The sequence below is a fragment of the Halichoerus grypus genome, chromosome 5 (genome assembly GCF_964656455.1).
Source record: "Halichoerus grypus chromosome 5, mHalGry1.hap1.1, whole genome shotgun sequence".
Taxonomy (NCBI): domain Eukaryota; kingdom Metazoa; phylum Chordata; class Mammalia; order Carnivora; family Phocidae; genus Halichoerus; species Halichoerus grypus.
Window position 1 is genome coordinate 35,145,850 of NC_135716.1, and position 21,729 is coordinate 35,167,578.

The following is a 21,729-nucleotide window of genomic DNA, read 5'->3' on the forward strand; positions in this document are numbered from 1 at the left end:
AAGGGCCACTTGAGTAGGACAGATCCACCGGCTACGTACTACAAGAAATAGACTAAATCCTCTTTGGAGGAACTGAAACGGTCAGCCACTCAATAGCAAGGTCTTTAAAGGTGAAATGAGCTACAATACACTAGATTCTACCTGGACACACTTAGATTAGGTTCTTTTAATAGAGGAAGATTCTTAGTAGAAGGTCCAATGGGCTCTCTTTGACTCATGGCATCTTGATTCTATAGAAAGTAAACATGAGAATCTGCCTTCTCTGCTACATTAAGTTAGCAGCTCCCAGAATTATCCTAACAGGCAGGGATTTTATAATAGAGTTGGCACTGCTCTCCTCTTGCCTGGCTGCCTAAACCAATAGCAAAGCACAGTTTCAGTGCCTGATGGTATCAATCATAGTCTCGCTGTGCTGCACTCAAAACCTAAATGGTTGAACTTTAACTGCAGTTGGGGGGTAGAGGGGTTGGGAAGGTATGGAAGGGCATTAACTAAAACCTTGGCTTGAGAACTGATAAGCACTTGTTTCATCTTGCAAACCCAACCATGTCCCAGTTCCATGCACAGCAGGCAAACGTGAAAGCCAATTTCTTGGAAGTTTATCTACAAAGCACTGTTTGCAAATGTGTATTACAGAAACTTAGGGAAAAGGTATGCTTCCCCCCCGCCAAATGTTCATCCAAATTTCAAGCACAGTAAATTCTTAATTCCGTAGGAGCCCCGATTATGTAAAGCGCATATAAATGCCATGAACAATTGGGTATGTCACCCAATAATTATGAATGTTACATATGTTCATATAATGTTTTCAAAATCTGTTATTAATTTTCCTATAATTCTGACAGTACATAATTTATTCTTTGGAAAAATATTCATTAAACCAGGTATATCTAGGCAGATAATAGATAGTATTTAAATTTTGTCATTGGTTCAAAAATTGATTCAGATAGATTGTTTCTAAGTATACCAAGACCTTTCCAGAAACAGAGGCAGTTTCACGATGATTGACATTTCTTAATAGAATCTTTTTTTACATATGAATTGCAATTTCCATTTTGTAGTTCCTACATAAGACAAGTGACTTTGTCCAGGTTATAATAATTCTCAGTTGTGCACTATGCATATAGTAAGATTTATTAAAATAAATACAGATCAATGGGCTTTAGAATTACTACATTAACTGGATTATTAACTCCTAAGACTTTTTCCAAGAGCTTGCCTTTAAAATAAATGGGTCTATCTTTGATTTACAAAATGATTTGGGATTTACAAAATCCAAATGTCCCTCACTTGATGAAAAACATTTATTTTTTCCTCTTTAAACAATTGTATTTTGCATTTTCAAGAATCTTCTGATCAAAGACAAAGACAGCTACTTATTTCCTTATTTTGAGACTCTGAGGAGCTCTTTTCGGAGAAATTGCACATGCATTAACCTCCAAATTACAACAGCATAGCCTACAGCAAGAAATCAGCATTTTCAATCTAAAACACAAACAATATATAAATACATAAGTGTGCTCTTGCCAATTTCCCCACTCTGTTTTCTTCTTGGCTCTTGGAATTATTAAAGACCATATGGATGGTTTTCTTAAATATCAGCATTTTAATTCCATTTTATATGATAGTATTTGGTTGCAAATGCAACACCAAATTGAGACAGAAAGATAGCCTAAAAGTAGACAATATGAACATGTGAAATCTCAGCCTTGGGAATTCATTCATTGCCTTCATGCATTAATTTATCAAGTATCTTCTGTCTGTGCCTGGCATTATGCTACACAAGGGGACACAAGAATGATGAGATAGACTCCCTACCCTCAGAGAGCTTGCTATTTTGTTGAAGAGCTAAGAAACTCTTAGATTTACTGACACCTCCATTTATATAGCACATTTAGGGAATGATTTAAAACCTGACAATGTATTTCTTTATTTTCTTCTACAGATACTCTGGGTATACCTGTATATACATACATACACATTGGGTTAACTCATATAGTCTATCATAGTTCTCCATATTCTTTTAGCCTTCGACTCTTTCCATTTCGAGAACATACCAAGTCTGTTCCCAGGTGACAGCCTCTGCTAGTTGCTGTGCCCTCTATCTCCAGTGCTGTTCCCACGATTGCCCCACACACTGCCAACTCCTTCTTCTCATTCAGGTTCCAGTCCAATGTCAACTCTTCAGAAATACCGGCTCTGACCACCCCATCTAGAGTTGTCTTCCTCCTCCTCTTCCCACCTCAGCCCATGACCAGAAGCAAACTCTATCACACTGCTCTTTTCCATTTTCTTCAGGGTACTTAACATTGTTTGGATTTATCTTATTGTTTATCTGTTCAGTGCTTAGTTATCTGTCTGCTCCATGAGGCTACAAGCTCATAAGAGAAGGTCCTTGTCCGCCTCAAGGTCACTCTATTCCTAGTGCCAATCCCATGATAGATACTCAACAAATATTCGTCCAATGAATTAAGAGAAAATTGCCTTTCTAAATACACATTTCCCTCTTTATTCATGCTCTTGCCTTCAAAAGCCAAACCTTCTAGGAAGCGGGATTGCTTTGAGTAGCTGAAGTCATCAAGATAATACAGCAGAGTTAGCCACTCTAACCAGATTTATCCTCAAAATTTGTTATCTGTTTGTATATCAACACATGTAAATTGAGCACCAACTATATATTCAGTATGAATATATATATGTATATGTATGTACATGTATATATGCCATGGAGGATGCTATTTATAGATGCTATGGGAAATTCAGAAGTGTAGAGTACAGCCCTACCCTCAAGGGCAAGGAGGGACATAACAGTTTTTGCTACTGTGGAATGTATATCATTTGATACTAAACAGACAATCCCAGACTATACATGCTATAAGACTTGATGAAAAGTTGAGAAATTAGAAAGTCAGCCAGGGAAGATGGGATGTAGAAGTCTTGAGCTGGAAGAGAGATGGATGCTGACTCTGAAAAGAGTGAAGAGACCAGCCTAATGGGAAAGGAGGGTTTGTGTTGAGGAGGTTAAGAAGGAGCCGAAGGAAGGGGGTTGGTGAAGGAAGAGGCCAACCAAGATGTTTATGTCATTGTGATCAAGTAATGAGGTCAAGTGTGTATTATCAGGGCCAGGACAGATAGAACTCTGGCCATAGTATCCAACATCCAAGTTACAAAGAGGACAAGGAAAGTGACGCTGAGCAAAGGCCACCAGGTTAAGAAGTAAGGAGGATCTGCACCCCTCTGAGAGGCCACACTGATGGAGAGAAAGGCAGGAAGCTAGATTGCTGGGGGAGACAGGACTTGGAGACGGAGAGAAGGCATCTCAGCTGGGAAGTGTGATGGAGGAAGAAGGCATGAAGAGGAACACGGGTAGCAGGTAGCAGATGGCAGGGCCAAACACAGGTGTTCTTCCAAGATGGAGGAGGTGTTCACACAATAAGAGAGGATGAATATAAGAGGCAGCAGAAAGGTGGAGTGTGGGACTTGAAAAGCCTCGGAAGCAAGGATTAAATAGGACCAACTCAAAAGTGAAGTTCTGTAAGAAAAAAGACAGAGCTTTCTCTGAAACTGGAAGCCAAATGAGAGGAAAGCACAGCAAACAAACAAACAAACAAACAAACAAACTCAGAATTATGTAGCTGGTACAGATCCCAGCAGTGTGGCCTTGGACTAATTATTTGACCTTTCTGAGGCTCATGGCTTCATTTCTAAATAGGTACAACAATCCCTACCTTGGTAGTGTGACACTTTAAAATGAGGTGATGTTTTAAACTGTAAACTGCTCTGAAAATCTAAGGGAGTTCATCCTCATCACATGGTGTCCATCTTCAGATAACTGGTCTCCCAACTGCTCCTACTCTCTGACCCTGGGCCCTTCCTCACCCCCAGGGCACAGCCACAAAGCCCCACCCACTTTGCCTCCCCAACTGCTCCTGCAAGGCTGCTTCTTTGTGGCTCACCAGTTCCCCAGTTCAAGCCCCCATTCCTCTCTGGATTCTCTCTCAGGGCACTTTGTGGTACTATCACCAAATGATTCAAAGGCAGGTTAAGTTATGATTCACATTAATTTGAGCAAAAAGATTTTAATTGCAGCGAATTGATTTCAAACAGAAAATCGATCTCTGCACACTTTTGGAGGGTTGGAGTCACAGGCTTTGATGGGGAGAGGGCAAGAGAGAAATCTCTCCGACAGAACTTTTGTTGCTCTTCAGATTGCAGGATTCCGCCATTCTGCTCCGTCACCTGAACACAGCTTGTGAAACAGCACCTCAGGATAAGGAAGAATTCGAACCTTGCATAACAGGGGGTTGGCCTATTTCATAAATAATGAGTTCCTGGTCAGAGGAAGAATGTAAGCATAGGCTGAAAGGTTCACTCACTCAACTTGCTGATCATTTGTTGCTTTTTTGATCCTTTTCGGTTCATGTTTAACACTTAAAACTTGTACTGAGTTTGTAATACTATCGCACAAAATTCAAAAGGCACAAAAGAGTTAAACTGTAAAAGCACCCCCCTACCCTGCATAGCTCCCCAAACAACTCAACGATTTCTTGAGGATCCTTCACAGTTTCTTGTGTATCCTTCTAGAAATATGCTATGCAATACATATCATTATTCTTTTTCATACAAATGGTACCACAGTAAACATACAGTTCTGCATCTTGCTTTACTAAATATATTTTGAAGATAGCTCTTTCCTTTTTTAAAGAGCCATGAAATATGGAATAATGATTTCTTTAACATTGGGTTGTTTCCAGTCTTTTCATCTTATAATGGCACAATGCATGTCTTTCAACATGGATTTTGTACACATGTACACACATAAATTATTAGCAGTATATAGGCCGTGTCACTGACTTTTTAGTATGACTTTTGTTCACTATTTTGCTGAAATTGCTTGCTTCAAGGGCAGCCTTCTCTACAGCAAATTTATTAAGGAGGGGTTCTTGAATTTAGTATCCAGGAGGTCTTAAAATATGGATTATAGGGCCCTATCACCAGAGTTTCCAATTCAGTAAGTCTGAGGTGAAAGATCCAAGTATGTGCATTTCTAATTCCTTCCCCAGATGAGGTGGATGACGCATGTGGAGGACCATGTTTGAGAAACCACTGCCTACAGCACTGACTTCATTGGCCAGTTCTTCCTTCTCTCTCCACCTCCCCACCTCTTCCTTCTTCTGCACTCTTCCTACTGACCACCCCTTTCTTGTCTGGTCCCTCTTTCAACATCCCTAAATGGGGTGAGTCTAAAGTCCCATCCCTAACCCTCTCTTGCCCATGGCCCAATTGTTCTCATAACTTCTATTCTCCTCTCTTTACAAACAACTCTGAACTTCTCTCCTAAGCTCCACAATTTCCTGCTCTTCTTGTGCTTCCCACTCTGCATCTTCGAGCATCCTGTTCTACCACCTGGCATGCTCTTCTTTCCAACTTCCACATGCTTAAATTACAACTGACCCTTAAGACATAGTTCATAAGCCAAATTCTCCCCCACAACTTCCCTGATCTCACAGAAAGGAGATCTCTAAATGCTGGAATATTTAGAAGTGAAGTATAAGCGTGTGTGTCCGTGTATGTGTGTGTAAGAGAGAGAAAAGATAAAGGAAATCTGGCAAAATATTAACAATGCATCAGTCTTGGTGAAGGGTATGTGGCATCGATTGTATTATTTTTTCAGCTTTTCATTTGTAATTTTTTAAGTAAAAGTTGGGGACATTTTTAAATAAAAAACAGAGTTCTCTCCCTTACCAGAACTTTCCTGGCACTTTACCTCTATTTTCATTAGAGTCTTTGTCACTCTTCCCCTCATATTACATTATTAACAGCTATGTCTTACTTCTCAACCTGGCCAAAATGTTCTCTGAGAGCAGACACTCTGCCTGGCTTATGTGTGTCCATGAACGTCCACTGCCTGGACCAGCACATGATATGCAGCAGGCAAGCTGCTTCGAAGGGGTGACTGCCCTTTGTCAGAAATAATGTAGAATATATTACTGCTACATCCTCCCCATACAAAAAGGCAGTGTTGAAAGAGCACATGTTTTAGATAGTGCAAGGTGGGAGTTCCGCCTCTGCTGTGCTTTAGCTGTGCAACTTTAGTTAAGGTAGCTAACCTCTCTGGGCTTCAAATTCTTCATTATTTAAATGAAAAATGATATCCACTTAAAATATGAATATTGCATAATGTATATAAAGCAGTGGGCAGAATGCCTAGTATATAGTAATCACTGAACAAATATTAACTGTGGTGCATGTGGGTGTGTGCACACACACATACGCACGCACACATCAGCCTATGAAATCCAAATCTGTAACTTAATTCTCTGAGCACATACTACAGTTCACGCATGGAAGTTACAGAGCCCTAAACAGAGTTCAGTCCAGAAACCATGGATACACCACATCCTAACCAAAGATCAGGCCGTCGATATCTTCAGTGAGATGCCTTCCACTGATTATTCCTTCTATATATGAATTAAGTCTAGCTTTAAGGTTTTCTTGCCATCCATTACCTTATAAAACTGGAACAAAGGCATGGCTTTGTTTAAGTTCAATACCAAAGACTCCAGCAAATGTTTACCTTTCCCTTCTAAAACTTCCTTCACCCACACCACGCCCCAGCAAACACATAAAAATGCCATTTGCCCTGCTTCACAGTGTGTATCTTGACCTTTCAAGACCCCTCCCAGGAGCCTCCCCCAAACCTTGTTTTACTTTTAAGACCATGAAAGATGCCTTATAATATTCTCTAATCTTCCATTAGATGACTTGTTTAAAATTGGGTCCTACTTAGACAAAAAATTGGGATGTAACTTTTTCTTAATCAGTAATATCTATCAACCTGATTTCATCCTAGACTGTTTTATAAGCAGAAAGAGAGCTCCCAGACTGCTGGCAGGGGGCTGGGGACATGAACTAGGTCATGAACCCACAGGACATCAGGAGTATGGTCTTCTTTGGCCACTCCTTTGGTTTCTTTTTTCATCCTGAAAATCAATATTTACATATCTTGTCTTCTCTCTTGGTGTCCAGCACTGGAATTTGGCAGAAAGAGAACACAGTTCATTTAGAAACATCCCCCTGGAAAGCAAGATTTCTCAAGACTATCAAGACTGTAATTTTCTAAGTGCTGTGAGGTGGCCCAATAAAAACTGATTAAATATTTTACACCAAATAGAATTATTGGAAGGGAAAGAGAAGGAAGGAGGGAGAGATACAGTAAAATTGGAACCATTTAGTGGATTTACCATGATCTGGTGAATTTCAAGCCAGTCTTTCAATCAGCGTAACTTTATTTTCCACAAAAAAGAAACTGAATACTATGCAATGTACACGATGGTTAGAACACTTATATTTTCTCCAACTTACTACTTTTACATAGGCTGTGATCAAAGCACTGGTGTTTCTACCAGCCTGTCTTTTAAGCCACTAAAATTGAGATGATGAGGACAGAATGGCTGTCGTCCCCACCCATTAGCAGCTGATGGAGCAAAGAGCTAGGCTTCGCCTGCTGACCACTAGACTAGCACTAGACTAGTTGTGATCACTAGCTAGTGCTAGTGTTAGTGCTTTTCATTTGACAGCATGGGAAGAGAAAGGGTTGACCCATCCAGAGAGAAAAGGAAGAACCCTGGACTTCATATGGACAGAGTAAAGTCACCCTACATGACAGCTCTATTTATGTCTCACAACATGAAAGAATTTGTGACTCAGGCCACACCAAATGTCCTTAAGTCCAGGGCAGCTGCAGGGCCATGCTGGGACATTAAAGGAACTTCATTTTCTTCTTTAAGGATGGATTTACAAATACAGGAGGTAACTTTTTACTCCCAACCTCCACTTTGATTTTCTGGCTTAACCAGCTGACTCATCTCACAGCACATCCATATTGCCATTGCTCAGACTGGGTCTCAGTTCTCATATGATATCCCCTTGGGATCAGAGCAAAATCAGACATAAAGGCAATAAATAAAAGGCACAAATATTAAGGGAAATAGGGCCCAGAAGAAATATCAACATGCATCCCCTCACCTTGAATTTCCTCACAATTTCAAAAACTATGGGAAATCTCTTTCGTAAATCCAGTTCATTTAAGGCATCCAAAGGGACCCAAAGTTAGAGGAATCTATCTCTAAAATGAGTATTGCTTATGTGTAAATATTTGCTTCGAATTTAGTAGATTGGGAAACGTGGGCTTTCATTTACTGGATTTCTCACATTGCAGACATAAAGCTAACAGCCAATGTGTGCCTTCTGCAACCCTCATTTTCTCTAATAATAACCACCATGCTTGCTTGGAATTTTTTTATGTTGTGCTTCCTGCACGGTATTGTAAAAAAGGGAAAAGAACAGTCTTCATGGTTCATAACAGTGTAATAACACATAACAGAAGAAAAAGTGTAAAAGAAAAGTGTACAAAAATAATGTAAATGAGTATGAAAATGAAATTCAGGATACCAGAGAAAGGAGCTAGAGAAGTGAGGAACATGGAGTACAAATGTATCCCACTATGGTGAAGAAGTTACATTACAAAGCATGCACTGATCTTTAATTAATACAGAGTGAGGTAATAATTATGCAAATGAGATCACTAATGTTAGGCTAACACACACATGCACACCCAGTTGAACTGGCCTCACTCCTGTATTCATTCTAATCAATAATATGTATGATATCAATAGATAAGATACACCAGGGCAACCAAAGCCAAGGACAGGGTGAGACCTGTGTGCTAGAAGTACTGGACCAGTGAAACCATCTTCATTGGTGGTCAGTAAAGAGAGGAGACAGAGGGTGGAAAAGGTAGGGTAACTCGATTGAACTGCTTTGCTCAAGGAGATGGAGCTCATCATTTGTCTTCTTTTTTTCTGGACCTGTACTCCATAAACTTCTTTGAGAAGGAAAATCATTGTGTGCTTTGGTCTAAAAAAAAAAAATTAAAAAAATGCAGATTTCCCTCTCTTGGGATGATTAAGAGCATGGACTCTGGACTCTGAGGGACATACGTTTAAAAAGTCCACCTTGTCCACTTGCCTAATCTTGCAATGCTTGCTATGTAGAAAGTCGGGTATTTAGTGGAATCAGAACCTGAGATACACAAGAAAATGATCCCTGACATCTCATAGCCTCTCTGCTCCCCACCCCATCCTGACCAGGTCTCAACCCTGCCCCCCACCCATTCTCAGCACAAAACTTTGTTAACAGGGATAAAAACATATGCCTTATCTGTGTCCTTGACCCTGTCTAAAATTGCAACAACTTCCGGTCTAAGAGTTCCTCCCTGAACTCCCAAATGCAGGAAGAACATTCACTGCTGATACGGCAGAGCAGAAGGCTGGACTAACCAATCGCCCGAAGCCCTTCCTGCAGTTCAGCACAGAGAGGGGAAGGAGGCATGGGGTAGGCATCACTCTGGAGGGTAATCACTGCTTCTGCAAACAGAGGTGACAGGCAGCAAAGAGGAACCCAGGAGAGACAGAATTTCATGTTATTGAATTATTATAGATTCTTTTAAAAATCAGAGATAGGAGATAGGGTAATAGTGGGTGTATGTGACTGCTTGATTATTTAGTGGTGCTGGTAGTGAGGGAGGAGGAACATTTTTACTGGATTAAGATCATTCCAAAGGCTTGGATTCAGAGGGATTAAAAAACGGCTTCATGGGAAGAAGCTTCCTTGATCTAAGTTTAGAAACCATAAGCAGAGTGAAGATAGAAATGGGGGTAAAGGGGGAATTGCTACAGTGTTCCAGTGGAAAGACACCAAAAGGAAACTTGTTCTGCAAAGCACTAAGGAGCATCTTAATGCTCAAGTAATTGTCTGCGGTCACATGAGAGAGGCCTTTGTGGCACATCGAGTTGGTTTAATCTTGAAATCACAGTGAAAAAGAGAAAACAGCACTGGACAAAAACAAGGGGCCTGGTTTCAAGAATCTCTTTAGAAATCTGGGAGAAAGGGGAGTCTGTCATTAGGGCTTGCGGCACTCCTGCTCTGGGGGTCATGTCATCGCCTGGAGAAGGGCAGTGTTCCATGCAAGGCATCTGAGCTCACCACTCCTCAATAATTCAATAGGGTCTTGCATGGGAATTCCTCAACTTGGGGATTAGTGAGCAACAAATCTACTTTGTAGATACCAATGTTTGGCTAAGGGAAAAAAGAAAAATGGAAATGGCCTTGTAAACGGGAGTCAGGTGAAAGAATGTAGCACTGTGATCTTCCCATTAGAATCACATGGATAGGACCTTAATCCTCTGTCAACCCTCCCCCCCCCCACCCCTTCCTGCCATCTTCCCGCTGAGGAAACTGAAGCTCAGGAGGGGGAAGTCACAAAGCCAGCTCTTCCAGGGCCACGACTGGTCCCCAACTGTCTGAACTCCATTTCAGGGCTGTTTCTTCTATACCACCCTATGATCCCCCATCCATTTCCAATTTGTGATTGTGTGGACACTGAGACCCTCAGACACCCAGATATCGCCTGAGTCGTTCCCGGGGATGCAGGGATATCAGTTAATGTTACATGAGCTTGCAAACTGCACAGACCCTGAGGGGAAAAGAATGTCCTGTTGAAGACTATCTCTGCTGCTTGGGTCACTGCACAGAGGGACACTGTGGCACAACCAGCAAAACCGGTTCTGGGTAGAACGCTGATCCTTATGCCAGAACCATGTTGTAATTGAGGCTGAGAATCTGGAGTTAATCCCCAGACCTCATTTTAACTAACAGTTTTAACACCTTCCCTAGCCCAACTTTTTCCTATAGATAAAAATTTTTTTTTAAATATTTTTATTTATTTATTTGAGAGAGAGATAGCGACAGAGATAGCGAGAGAGAGTATAAGCAGGGAGGAGAGGGAGAAGCAGGCTCCCCACTGAGCAGGGAGCCCCATGCGGGACTCGATTCCAGGACCCTGGGATCATGACCTGAGCTGAAGGCAGACGCTTAACCAACTGAGCCACCCAGGCGCCCTCCTATAGATAAATTAAACAATTAGAGTTTCACAACCTTTCCTTTCTTCTATTCATGCTAAAGGAGAGCTAGAAATAAAATGTAAGGTGGCAACAAAAGAAAGAAGTAGGAACCATGCTCTAGAAAAAGCCATAAATATCATCAGGTCTTATAATTATACATATATGGTAAGACTACCAAATACCAGACTGTTTTTTTTTTTTAACAAATGTCCCAAAACTTAAATCTCCAAATAAAAGCTACCCTTTAACATAGCTACCACAGGAAAACATATGGTTTTCTCAAATGATGCTGCTGTGACTCAAAGTATATTTCTAGTATTTCTTCTGACCTTGTTGTCTTTAAAGCTGGTCTTGTGCAAGAGAAATCTCATTTTTAACCATGGAGTGATGTTATCCAACTTGTTGATATGTATTTATATTTGTACCCAAGTGATTTCTGATGTTTTTCTTTAAACATCTTCAAAGATCAAGATTTACCACCATCGTGGGCATTTGAAAGGCCACACAGCAACTTCCTCGAACAGTGCCAACACAAGTCGACCTCTGGCCTGCTGCCAAGGGCCTGGCCCAAGGAACCAGGGAATGCTGGAGGCGCTCCTGGCCCACTCCTCTCTGACATACTGTGTCAACCTCCATTGGGTCACTACTTTCCCCAACTCTGACAACCAGTGAAGATGTAAACTGCATATTCAGTTGTTTGGGGGGTGTGGTTGAGGCATAAAAACTCAGATGTCTTTGAGGACCAAGTAAGGAAATTTCCAGAATGGAAAAGACTAGAAAAAGTATTAAAAAGAACAGCCACTACCTCACAAGAGCCACTCATGGCCGGGCAAACACTTGGGCTCATGGGTGCCAGAATCTTTCATTATCTAAAAGAATCTGGAAGCCTAGATTTGAAAAACCATAATCTCCTGATTATTAAATATGAGCTAAAAATTTTTAAATTGAAATATAAACAAAAATGCATGATACATACACACACACACACACACACACACACACACACACACACACACATATGTAAACATTCTTTGGGCCACACAAAAGCTGTAGGTCATAACTTTGTGTCCTCTGGCCATGTAAACCAAAATAACATGTGACACTGAATGGAGCCCCAGCCTGGAAGCCCACAGAAGATTTCTCTGTGGATGTTACAAATAGGAACTTGAAGGCAAGTACAACAGCTCCTGAGAAGTCCACGTTATGAAAATCACAACTCTTCTGTGAGAAGGACACTTTTACTTCTTGCTTTGTTGAAACTATTTCCTCAACAAACACACAACTTTGTTTTTTGCAATCTGCTTATTTTAAAAACAATAATATTTTATGTTATTTTTTAAAGATTTATTCACTTATTTTGAGAGAGAGAGAGTACGCGTGTGCAAGCGGGGGGAGGGTCAGATGGAAAGAATCTCAGACTCCCCACCAAGCAGGGCTCAATCTCACAACCCTGAGATCACAACCTGAGCTGAAATCAAGTCAGACGCTTAACCAACTGAGCCACCCAGGCACCCCTAAAATCAATAATATTTTAAAGAAATACCTTAGGGTCTACAGGTTGAACAAAAAAATATTCTTGCCTCCTTAATGAAGTGAATTTAACTTGCATGGTTTTTCTTTTTAAAAAAATCCTTCCAGCAGTTTGAGGGAAATTTTTATTTTTTTTATTACTTATTGATTATGCCAGACTGCATACAACTGCAACAACCAAGTAACAGTCACTAAAAATATATACTAAACAAACAAATTTTGCCCCAATAGGCAATATGAAGTATTCTCCACTGCCATTTGTCAAAGTCTATGTGGGCTTAAACCTGTCAGAACACAAGGGCACAACCACACATACTGAAAGAAGAAAAGTGAGCTCCTACCTATGGGAAATGAGCGCTATCATCTGAACTGGGCTAAAAGAAAGGTCAATTCAACCCCACTGTGACTACCTTGCTGGTTCACCACAGAGCCTCCATCATTTAAGCTGTCCCTTCTGGTTAGGCATTTTCTTTATAAGGCCTCCACTGACACATTCACTCCCTAGCACTCATTGTCACAGACTGCCTGATGATGAAAACTGGAGATATGACGGCAGCTCACATTTATAGCTTGCTTTACAGTGACAAGGCACTTTCTATGGTAGGATCCCACCGTCTTCCTGAGCCCTGTGCTCCCCATGTGGTGGGCCTGCCTCTCACCCCTCACACTCCTGGAGGGTTACTGGATCACCTGTCCTCTCTCCCTGAGCACCACATCTTCACCCATCATAACCCCAGCACAACTCATGGTGCCCCAGAGACAACTGGAACAGTGTTGAGTTTGTTATGTGGGAGGGAACTGAAGCCCAGGGAGGTCAGATGGCTCACCAAGGACTCCAACCCCCGCCCCATGGTGCCATTGCACAGGCGGCCTTTCATTATCTACCCCAGTCATCTAGTCTCTGAGAGAGTGGGGCATGAAGAGAGATCACAAGGTTTGCACGAGGAGCTATAAATGGAGGCGGAGTGGATCGCAGAGACAAACTTCTCCTACAGTTCTGTGTGGTACCTGACCTCCCACCCACTGCAAGGCCTACTTCCTTCCTTTGGATGCACTGAGCCACTGGAACATTCTCCAGGCTGTTCTGGCACTCTGTTGCTGCTTACCCATTTGGGTCACCTTTCTTGGGCCTAAAGCCAATTTCACTTACATTGTTTCATACCTGAGTGAAACGAGACACTGAGCAATTCTTCTTCTTCCATAACTCACGCCCACAAACTCCCATCCAGTTTCCTTTCTCACCCAGCCTTCCCCCTGCTCGCAGACAATGAAGCATTGAAGGGAACTGTTTACATTGACCTTTTCATTAGTTTGAAGACAGAGTCTTCTAACACCCTCCTAAATGGTACATAACTGAGACAGAAAATAAGCTTAGGTTTCATCTGGAACCTTTTTTAAGTGAAAAATAAAGATCAAAGGTCAGAAGCTAAAGAACACAGAAAAGTGAGCATAAGCAGAAAGTCTGTAGTTTTCATAAAATCAAAGAGACTCATGTCTGGAAAGCAAATCAAAGTATCAGCAAGTCTTACTTTTTTTACCCAAATTATTGTAGTGGTGGACATCTATCTTCAGGGCACAACTAGCCAGAGATTTTACCACTGCCCTTTCTAACCAGAGAAAATTTGGAAAGGCTAAAGAAGTCAGCACGAAAGACTTGGCTCAAGGTCACGGTGGTGGCTCTACTGCAGGGAGTGAAGGTCAGAGACCTGCAGCCCAGCCTCCTGTACCTCTCCCTCAACCAGGGTATGCCTGGAGGGACTCATGTGGCCAGAGGCCTGCCCAGTCACTTACCTATGGGGCTTTAGCTCTGAACACTTTCCTGCCTCTGTAGAAGGCAGCAGTCAGGGCTGTTTGGGGAAACCTGCAGTGTAGGTAAAAAAGGTTCTCTGTCCCAGCCTTGCCAGCCCCACATGCTAAAATGAAGCATGGGGAGCTGGAGGATTTGGGAGGGACACGTAGCTTGGCCTGTCCTGCAGGAGGCCACAGCAAAACACACACACTCCCTTTTCTCCTTTACCCCCCGAAGGGCAATTTAACTGCACATAACTGAATGCACGTAACTTCTAGAGAAAGATAACAGGTTCAGTTCCTTTTTTTCCGGCTGGAGTTAACAGGTCTTCCCCTACTTACAGAGGCTTTTGTGAAAGAATCATCTGCAGAGAATGGTGGCATTATTCAAAAGGCATGAGGAATGAATCAATACTATTTTTCCACTCACCTTCGCCTCTTCGTTCACGTCCCAGGTGAAGGAAACAGCATTATATGCAATCTCCTCGATGTTTCCAATCGTATTAAAGCTCTCCTTGTAATCAGCTGTAACATTAAAAAAGAAAAAGGTTTTAAGAAAGTAAGCGTTACTTGGTGACATGTACTGAACTGTCATTTTTCAATGGGGAGAGTTTAAACTTTGCCTACTCTTCCAGCTGACTGTCAGCAACAGTTAAGGATTTGTGCTTGCTGATATTCTTTCACTAATATTTACTCTATAAGAATGTTCCTCTATTAGAAAAGTAAATCTAGGTGAAGCAATGTTCCGAAGAGATTTGTCTACTGGTTTCATTTTTTTTACGAGGTTTATAAAGTTATTAATTTTTTTCCCCTCCTGAATCCTTTGCCACCTACCCACTCCCTCACCTACTCACTTTCCTGTGGCTTAATTTTGCTGGAAGTGCCAGAGTATTCCACAGGGATTGTTCTGTAGAACAGATATCAGCCAGACAGTGTCAGCAGGACTTCAGGGAAGAAATTCCAGGAGAGTGCAGGCAAACCGTTTCTACTTCTTTTTGGATTTAGGCACAGAGAGTGGAGTTCATCATACTCAGCTCACTATCACCACTTGTCCATTCAAGGCCCTCACTTATTTCATTGTTTATGTAATATTTATGTATTCATTTGTATCCCCACTATCCTCTACCACAAACACAACAGCTATCGATGTGTTTGCTATATATTCTTAGGAAATAAGTTGGGTTGATTTGCCTGTGTGCATAGCTTTTATTTTCAGAAACTGTGTTGTGCAATAGCTAGAATGAGCAGATTTAGCAATTATTTGGGATATACTTACCCTGAAAAAGTACCTGTTATTTGTCAGTAATTCAAATTTAACTGGGCACCCTATATTTTATCTGGCAACCCTATCTATGAACCTCCTCAGATCTAATCACATTGCTGGTTGCACGCTTATCTCTAACATCAGCTGCAAAGAATTCCGTGGTAACCATCGGCCACTATTTACTTATGCCCTCTCTCCAGATACAGACCCTTCGGTGGTCTCCAGCTTTCTGGTACACAGACTACGTTGCCTTACTTATTACGGTCTCCACTGTCACTGCCTTGCCTGGCATTAAGGTCTGGACGTGATATTCCTAGTTTTAATCCTCACCTCTGGCCCCACCATGGGGGCCAGAGGAAGATTCAATGCTAATGATACTTGGAGGTCTTTTTGTTTACAAAATCTTTCTGAATATTTTTCTTGCTGAGCTAGGACAGGAGTAGGTATTATGCCCGACTTCCAGGATGTATAAAGTGGTCGTTGTCTACAAAATCTGACATAGTTCTGGCCAAATGGTCATTTCCTGTGTCCTTCTAAGCTGCTGTGTCACTCCTGGGCTGGCAGCTTCTTTGAGGCTTAAACAAGCTATGTTAATGCTGGGCCATTCTGAAGTCTGCTTTCCTAAAGTTCACAGATCTGATCATTTTTATCCATTTCCTCCTCATTTATTATAAAATCTAAGTTCGTGGGATCCTTTATCAAGATTTTAACTACTTTCTTTTAGTAAGACAACTCATTGTGTTTGTATGAATTACGTTGAGAGAAGCAGCACTCCTATCTGCTTTTTCTATCCATGATATAAATAATAAAACAAAGTCCATAATATTAACAGATCCATATTAACCCATAATAAAATAAAGTCAGTTTGATTTGGTTTTCTCCTTATTACCAGGACCTGGATTGATGGCTAATCCCAGAAAAACCCACTTAATGTGCTCTCCAGAATGGCCCTCCAGACCCATTCTCTAGAATGAGTTGTGCCAATAGAGACTTCCATCAGAATTCTATTTCCCCTTTTTCTCACCAAATTTCTACCTTTTTTTTTTTGCCAATCCAAAGGATACAAAGTGGTATCCTATTGATGTAATATTCGCATTTCTTCTTTCACTTGTGAGTTCAAGCATCTTTTCACATCCAGGATACCTAACCCGGTGTCTGTTTATATAAACTGCCTGTTCATGGCCTCTGTCCACGTTTCTATTGGTTACCCCAGGGAAACTTTAGAGCAAAATTATGTATCTTTACATTTTAAATAAAGCATACACACTATATTACAAAAGCCTGTGTGTTCACCATAGACAATCTACTCATCCACAAACAACCACTAAAAACACTTCCATGCACAGACTTCATGTCTTTCCTACCTCAGTCTCTATCTCCCTTTCTCCAAAATATGTAAATATTTTTACACAATACTGGAACAATTATTTTTAATTTGCTTTTTTTCCCCCTTAATACTCCTTCAGCATCTTTCCAAGTCAATAAGTAAACTTGTGGAAAATACTTATAGTTGCCAAATACGATGATATTAAATTTTAAAAAGCGCCATAACTTTATTTTGCTCTTGTTGGTCACTTAAATGATGTCCAATACTTTGCTACCTTAAACAGTACTTCATTTAATTATCTTTATGGCTAAATATTCACACATACTTCATTATTTCATTAAGATATACTCTCAGAAGTGAAATTAATAGGTCAAAGGCAAATGTACTTTTAAGGCTTTTAATTCATTTTGTCAAATTGCTCCTGGAAAGGTTGAAACAATACATAGTCACAATAACAGTGTATGAGTTCCTGTTTCCCCAAACAGTTTCTTTCCAAAATGATATGCAACACGTGGTACCTCATTATTTTAATTTGCAATTCCCTAATTGCAAAAGAGGTAGAACAGGCTTTCCTCTACTGTCTGGCTCTTTGTGTTTTTTATATTCTTTCTATTCGTTTTTAAAATTTGTTCATTTATCACAACAGCTTCTTGTTCTATCCTTTGCTCATTTTTCTCTTAGGGTATTCAAATTTTCTTATTGATTTTAAAGTAAATATCTAAAACTAAGAGATAAAAAAGAAAGCAAAGGAAAATAATTTCACACCCTAGAAATTTAGAATAAGGCTTTCTGGCTTTATTTAGATGATTTAAATGCAAACCTGTGATTTCAGCAGGCCAGCCAATCTCTTAAAATTCTGAAGTGAGAAGTAGACTGTGGAATTTAAAGGAAGTGAGTTCCCTAATTCTTCATACCTATTTGTTTTAAAAGATAGTCTTGTAATTTTGTTTGAAGTTTTTAATAAGCATTTTAACAGCTTTTTAGTGAGTTTTTAATAAGCAATTGTTAAACAGCTTTAGGTCAATTGTCAATTTAAAAAACAAATGTCATATTTAGAAATAAAGACAAACCAAAGCGGTTTGGTCAAACACTTTAACCACGGATTTTAAAAACAAATGCATTGCAAACACAAATACAAATACAATGCTTTCTGGGTCCCCTCATCTGGCACAGGGCCTCTGTCAGTTTCTACCATATTCACTTCATCAGCAAATGTATTGAACAAATAGGTACTGTGTGTCTGCTCTGTGCCAGGCAGTGTCCTCACACTGGGGAAAGAGCAGGAAACAAGACTAGGTTCTTGATCATGTGGCTTTTATAGTCCAGTAGGAGAAAATAAATAAGTAGACAAATAAATAAATAACACAATTAAGTTTAATAACTTTTTTATGCCAATAACAAAAAAACAAAAAGATTGGCAAGGCTACTTTTTACTAGGTGGTTATATTACCTTGTTTATTTCCTTTATACCATGTGCCAATATTTTATTTATTTGTTTACTTATTTATCACCAGCATTTCCCATTAGCTTTTTGCTCTTTTTTTTAAAGATTTTATTGATTTATTTGACAGAGAGAGAGAGACAGCGAGAGAGGGAACACAAGCAGGGGGAGTGGGAGAGGGAGAAGCAGGCTCCCTGCCGAGCAGGGAGCCCGATGTGGGGCTGGATCCCAAGACCCTGGGATCTCAACCTGAGCTGAAGGCAGACGCTTAACGACTGAGCCATCCAGGTGCCCACGCCTTTTTCCTTAGTCTTATGCAATACGAGAAATGTCCGTTCATCTTTGGTCTCTAAGCTATTCCTATAGGTGGTAAATAGCTCTGCTATTATTTATAACTATGAAAGTTTTCTAAGACTAAACAGCTTACGCACCCTGATGTTGTTTTGTCCACATGCTTTTTGTCCAATGAATAATATGCTAATAGATATATCTCCCATTTCTAAAAACTGTGTTAATGTTTGCTTAAAGGCTTATGACTCATGGGATAGAAACAGAAACTCAGCAGTCTGGTGTTAAGGCTTCCTTAACTTATTTCCTCAAGAAAGTTTTTCAAACCCAAATTTTGTTAATGTGGATAGCTGCTCAACTAGTAAAAGGAATTGTGATGAGCTGGTGTAATAAGCTTTGTTTCCTAGGGCTGCCATAACAAACGACGACAAACTTGGTAGTTTAAAACAAGGGAAATTTATTCTCTCACAGTTCTGGAGGCCAGACGTTCCAAATCAAGGTGTTGGCAGAGCTGGTTCCTTCTGGAGGCCCTGCAGGTTGATAGGCTCCATGCCTCCCTCCTAGCTTCTGGTGGTTGCTGGCAATCCTTAGTGTCCCTTGACCTATAGACCCATCCCTCTAATCTCTGCCTCTGTCTTCACGTGGTCTTCTCTTCTGTGTCTCTGTGTCTGTTCCCCTCTTCTCTTCTCTTCTAAGGATTTGTCATTGGATTTAGGGTTCACCCAAATCCAGGATGATTTCATCTTGCGAACCTATCTGTAAAAACCTTTTTCCCAAATAAGGTCCTATTTGTAGGTTCTGGGAATTAGGACATGGACAGATCATTTTTGAAGGTCACCATTCAACCTCCTGAACCTGGGATTCCCTTCTATGACTACAAGTCAGGTGATTTGAGTGTATGGCTTTATTCTTGCACAAAAGCCATCACAGCTGAAAAGTAATCACCCCATTAAAAAAAAATCATAAAGCACTTAATTATGAACATATTACATTTTGAATGGACTTTTTCCCCCCTAAAAGATGACAAGGCAACATAAAAACTACATGTTTTGTACCCTGGTTTGTAAATATCTGTAGAATACTAACATCTACTTAGTGAGAATGAGGATAAAAATAGGAAAATGGCTTAGATGTTTCCAAAAACCAGCATGATATGATGGAACAAAATTATAATTGGCTGAAACAGGTTTCTAAAAAAATGTATGCCAATTTAATCTGAGTTTTAAAGGTAGTTCTTATTAATCTTAATAATTCATACACAAAAGAACAACCCTAAAGTATACAACTAACTTGAAGCATCCAAAAGAACGAAACCATGAAAGAAGAAATGGGAGTCTATCTAATGAAATAAGAACTAAGTTTATTTCACTGTTAATGTCATATGGCTGGTGACAATCAAACTTTTCAGGGTCCTCTCTAAGGGTATGTGTGTCCTTGGAATGTCAGAGTGAAGTGTATGGGAATGGAAAGCTGTATACATTCTCTAAGGCCTGTTAGGACACTCCCCCCCCAAAATGTACAGTATTTCTGGATTCCCAAAGCTTATAGGCTTGTATGGATGTTCTATAACAGTGCTTCTTAAATGCTGGGGTGCATCAGAAATCACCTGGAGGGCTTTGGTAAAATGTAGATGTCTGGGCCCACTCCCAGAGATTATGACTCAGTAGGTCTGGGATGTGGCAAAGAATGTGCCATTCTAACAAGCTCCCAGATAGGACTGATGTTGCTGGTCTGGGGTCTACATTTTGGGTAGCACTGTTCTGTCCTCTGGGTGCACCTCATTCGGTCCACATACAATCTTAGAGAAAGTGACATCTGTCATTGAGGTCCTCTATCAATTATCGATGTCATTGAGGTCCTCTATCAATCTATCGGTGACAGATTGTTCTTTCTCCTCAAAGATTTCCCCTCAGTGGACAATAACCACACATATAGGAGAATCAGGTAATTACCTACATACATGGTGAGCCCTGAGTACCACCTGCTCCAAGATGTCTGCTTGTTCTCATGCCTGGAATCCCATCCTGAAACATCCATTCCTTTGGGTAAGGATATTGTCATCTCCTGACATTAAAATGCAAATGCTCTTGGGATAATAATAAGTGTCACAAACCAAGAGCTTACTGAGTGCCAAGCCTGTGCCAAGTCTTTTACCAACATTACCTCATCTCTGTGAGGTAGGTGTTAGCATCCTCGTCCTACAGGGAAGTTAAGTGTCTTGTAGAAAATCACATGGCTGGTAACTGGCCAACCTGTGATTTGAATCCGGGTCTGTCTGATGCTAAGGGTCATACTATTAATCACTGCCCATATTTATCTTGCAAATTAAATAATAAATTGTCACCAGATATGAATACCTTGTAGAGAAAAATCACAGCACATCCTGCATGGCAACTAGCTGGGCCAGAAGCACTTGGGGAAGTTCCATGAGGCAGAGACTGCACATTTGGGGACCATTCCTTGACGAAGCAGGGCAGGGTTGGGTGCTGCAGTGGGAAGGAAGCAAAGAAAGCAGCTCCATATCCTGAGGGCACCATGAAGATTGAAAGAAATGTTCAGAAGTTAGCCCTTCTGAGAAAACAAGAGGTTTGGGGAAGAAAGATGACAAACTACAGTGTCTCAGTGAAGGGCCGCTGAGCATGGGTGAATGAGCAATGCTTTTCACATATGTTTCTGGCAAGTTATGTTCAGCAGAGGAATTGTGGGATTCAATCCTATTTTAATTGTTATGGAAAGCACGATGGTGAATCCTTTTGCTGTCTTATTCTTTTATTTTTTGTATATAATCAGTGGTCTGTTAATAGGTTTTTAGACTCAGACTTTTGTAGGTTGAGTCTTCTTCAAACTGTGTGTGTGTGATTCTGGAATGCCGTCAAAGGAACTCTTAATTCCTTCACCTTAATTAAGCTTCACGTGCTTGGTAAATTATAACTATCCCTTTTAATTATTTTTTGTATATATTGTTGGAGATTAAAAGGAATGGTATAATTAATATAAAAACTGTTGCTCTTCCAAAAGGTATGGATTCTGTCCGGACTAGTGAAATAATGAGCCTGGAATGCTGAAAATGGCTCAGGGCACGATTACCAATTCAGTGAGCTACGCCGCAGCCTAAGAAGATGTTGTT

General features: G+C 40.5%; 1 protein-coding gene across 3 annotated transcripts in view; it reads right to left on the reverse strand.

Annotated features, from left to right (window-relative positions):
- GRHL2 (grainyhead like transcription factor 2) overlaps window positions 1-21,729 on the reverse strand; it is a 156,656-nt gene that overhangs the window by 47,232 nt on the left and 87,695 nt on the right. For all 3 annotated transcript variants that reach the window (XM_078072165.1, XM_036080154.2, XM_036080153.2), the window contains one exon: window positions 14,713-14,807. In XM_078072165.1, coding sequence (XP_077928291.1) covers window positions 14,713-14,807 — 95 coding nt within the window. The remainder of the gene's footprint in view (window positions 1-14,712; window positions 14,808-21,729) is intronic.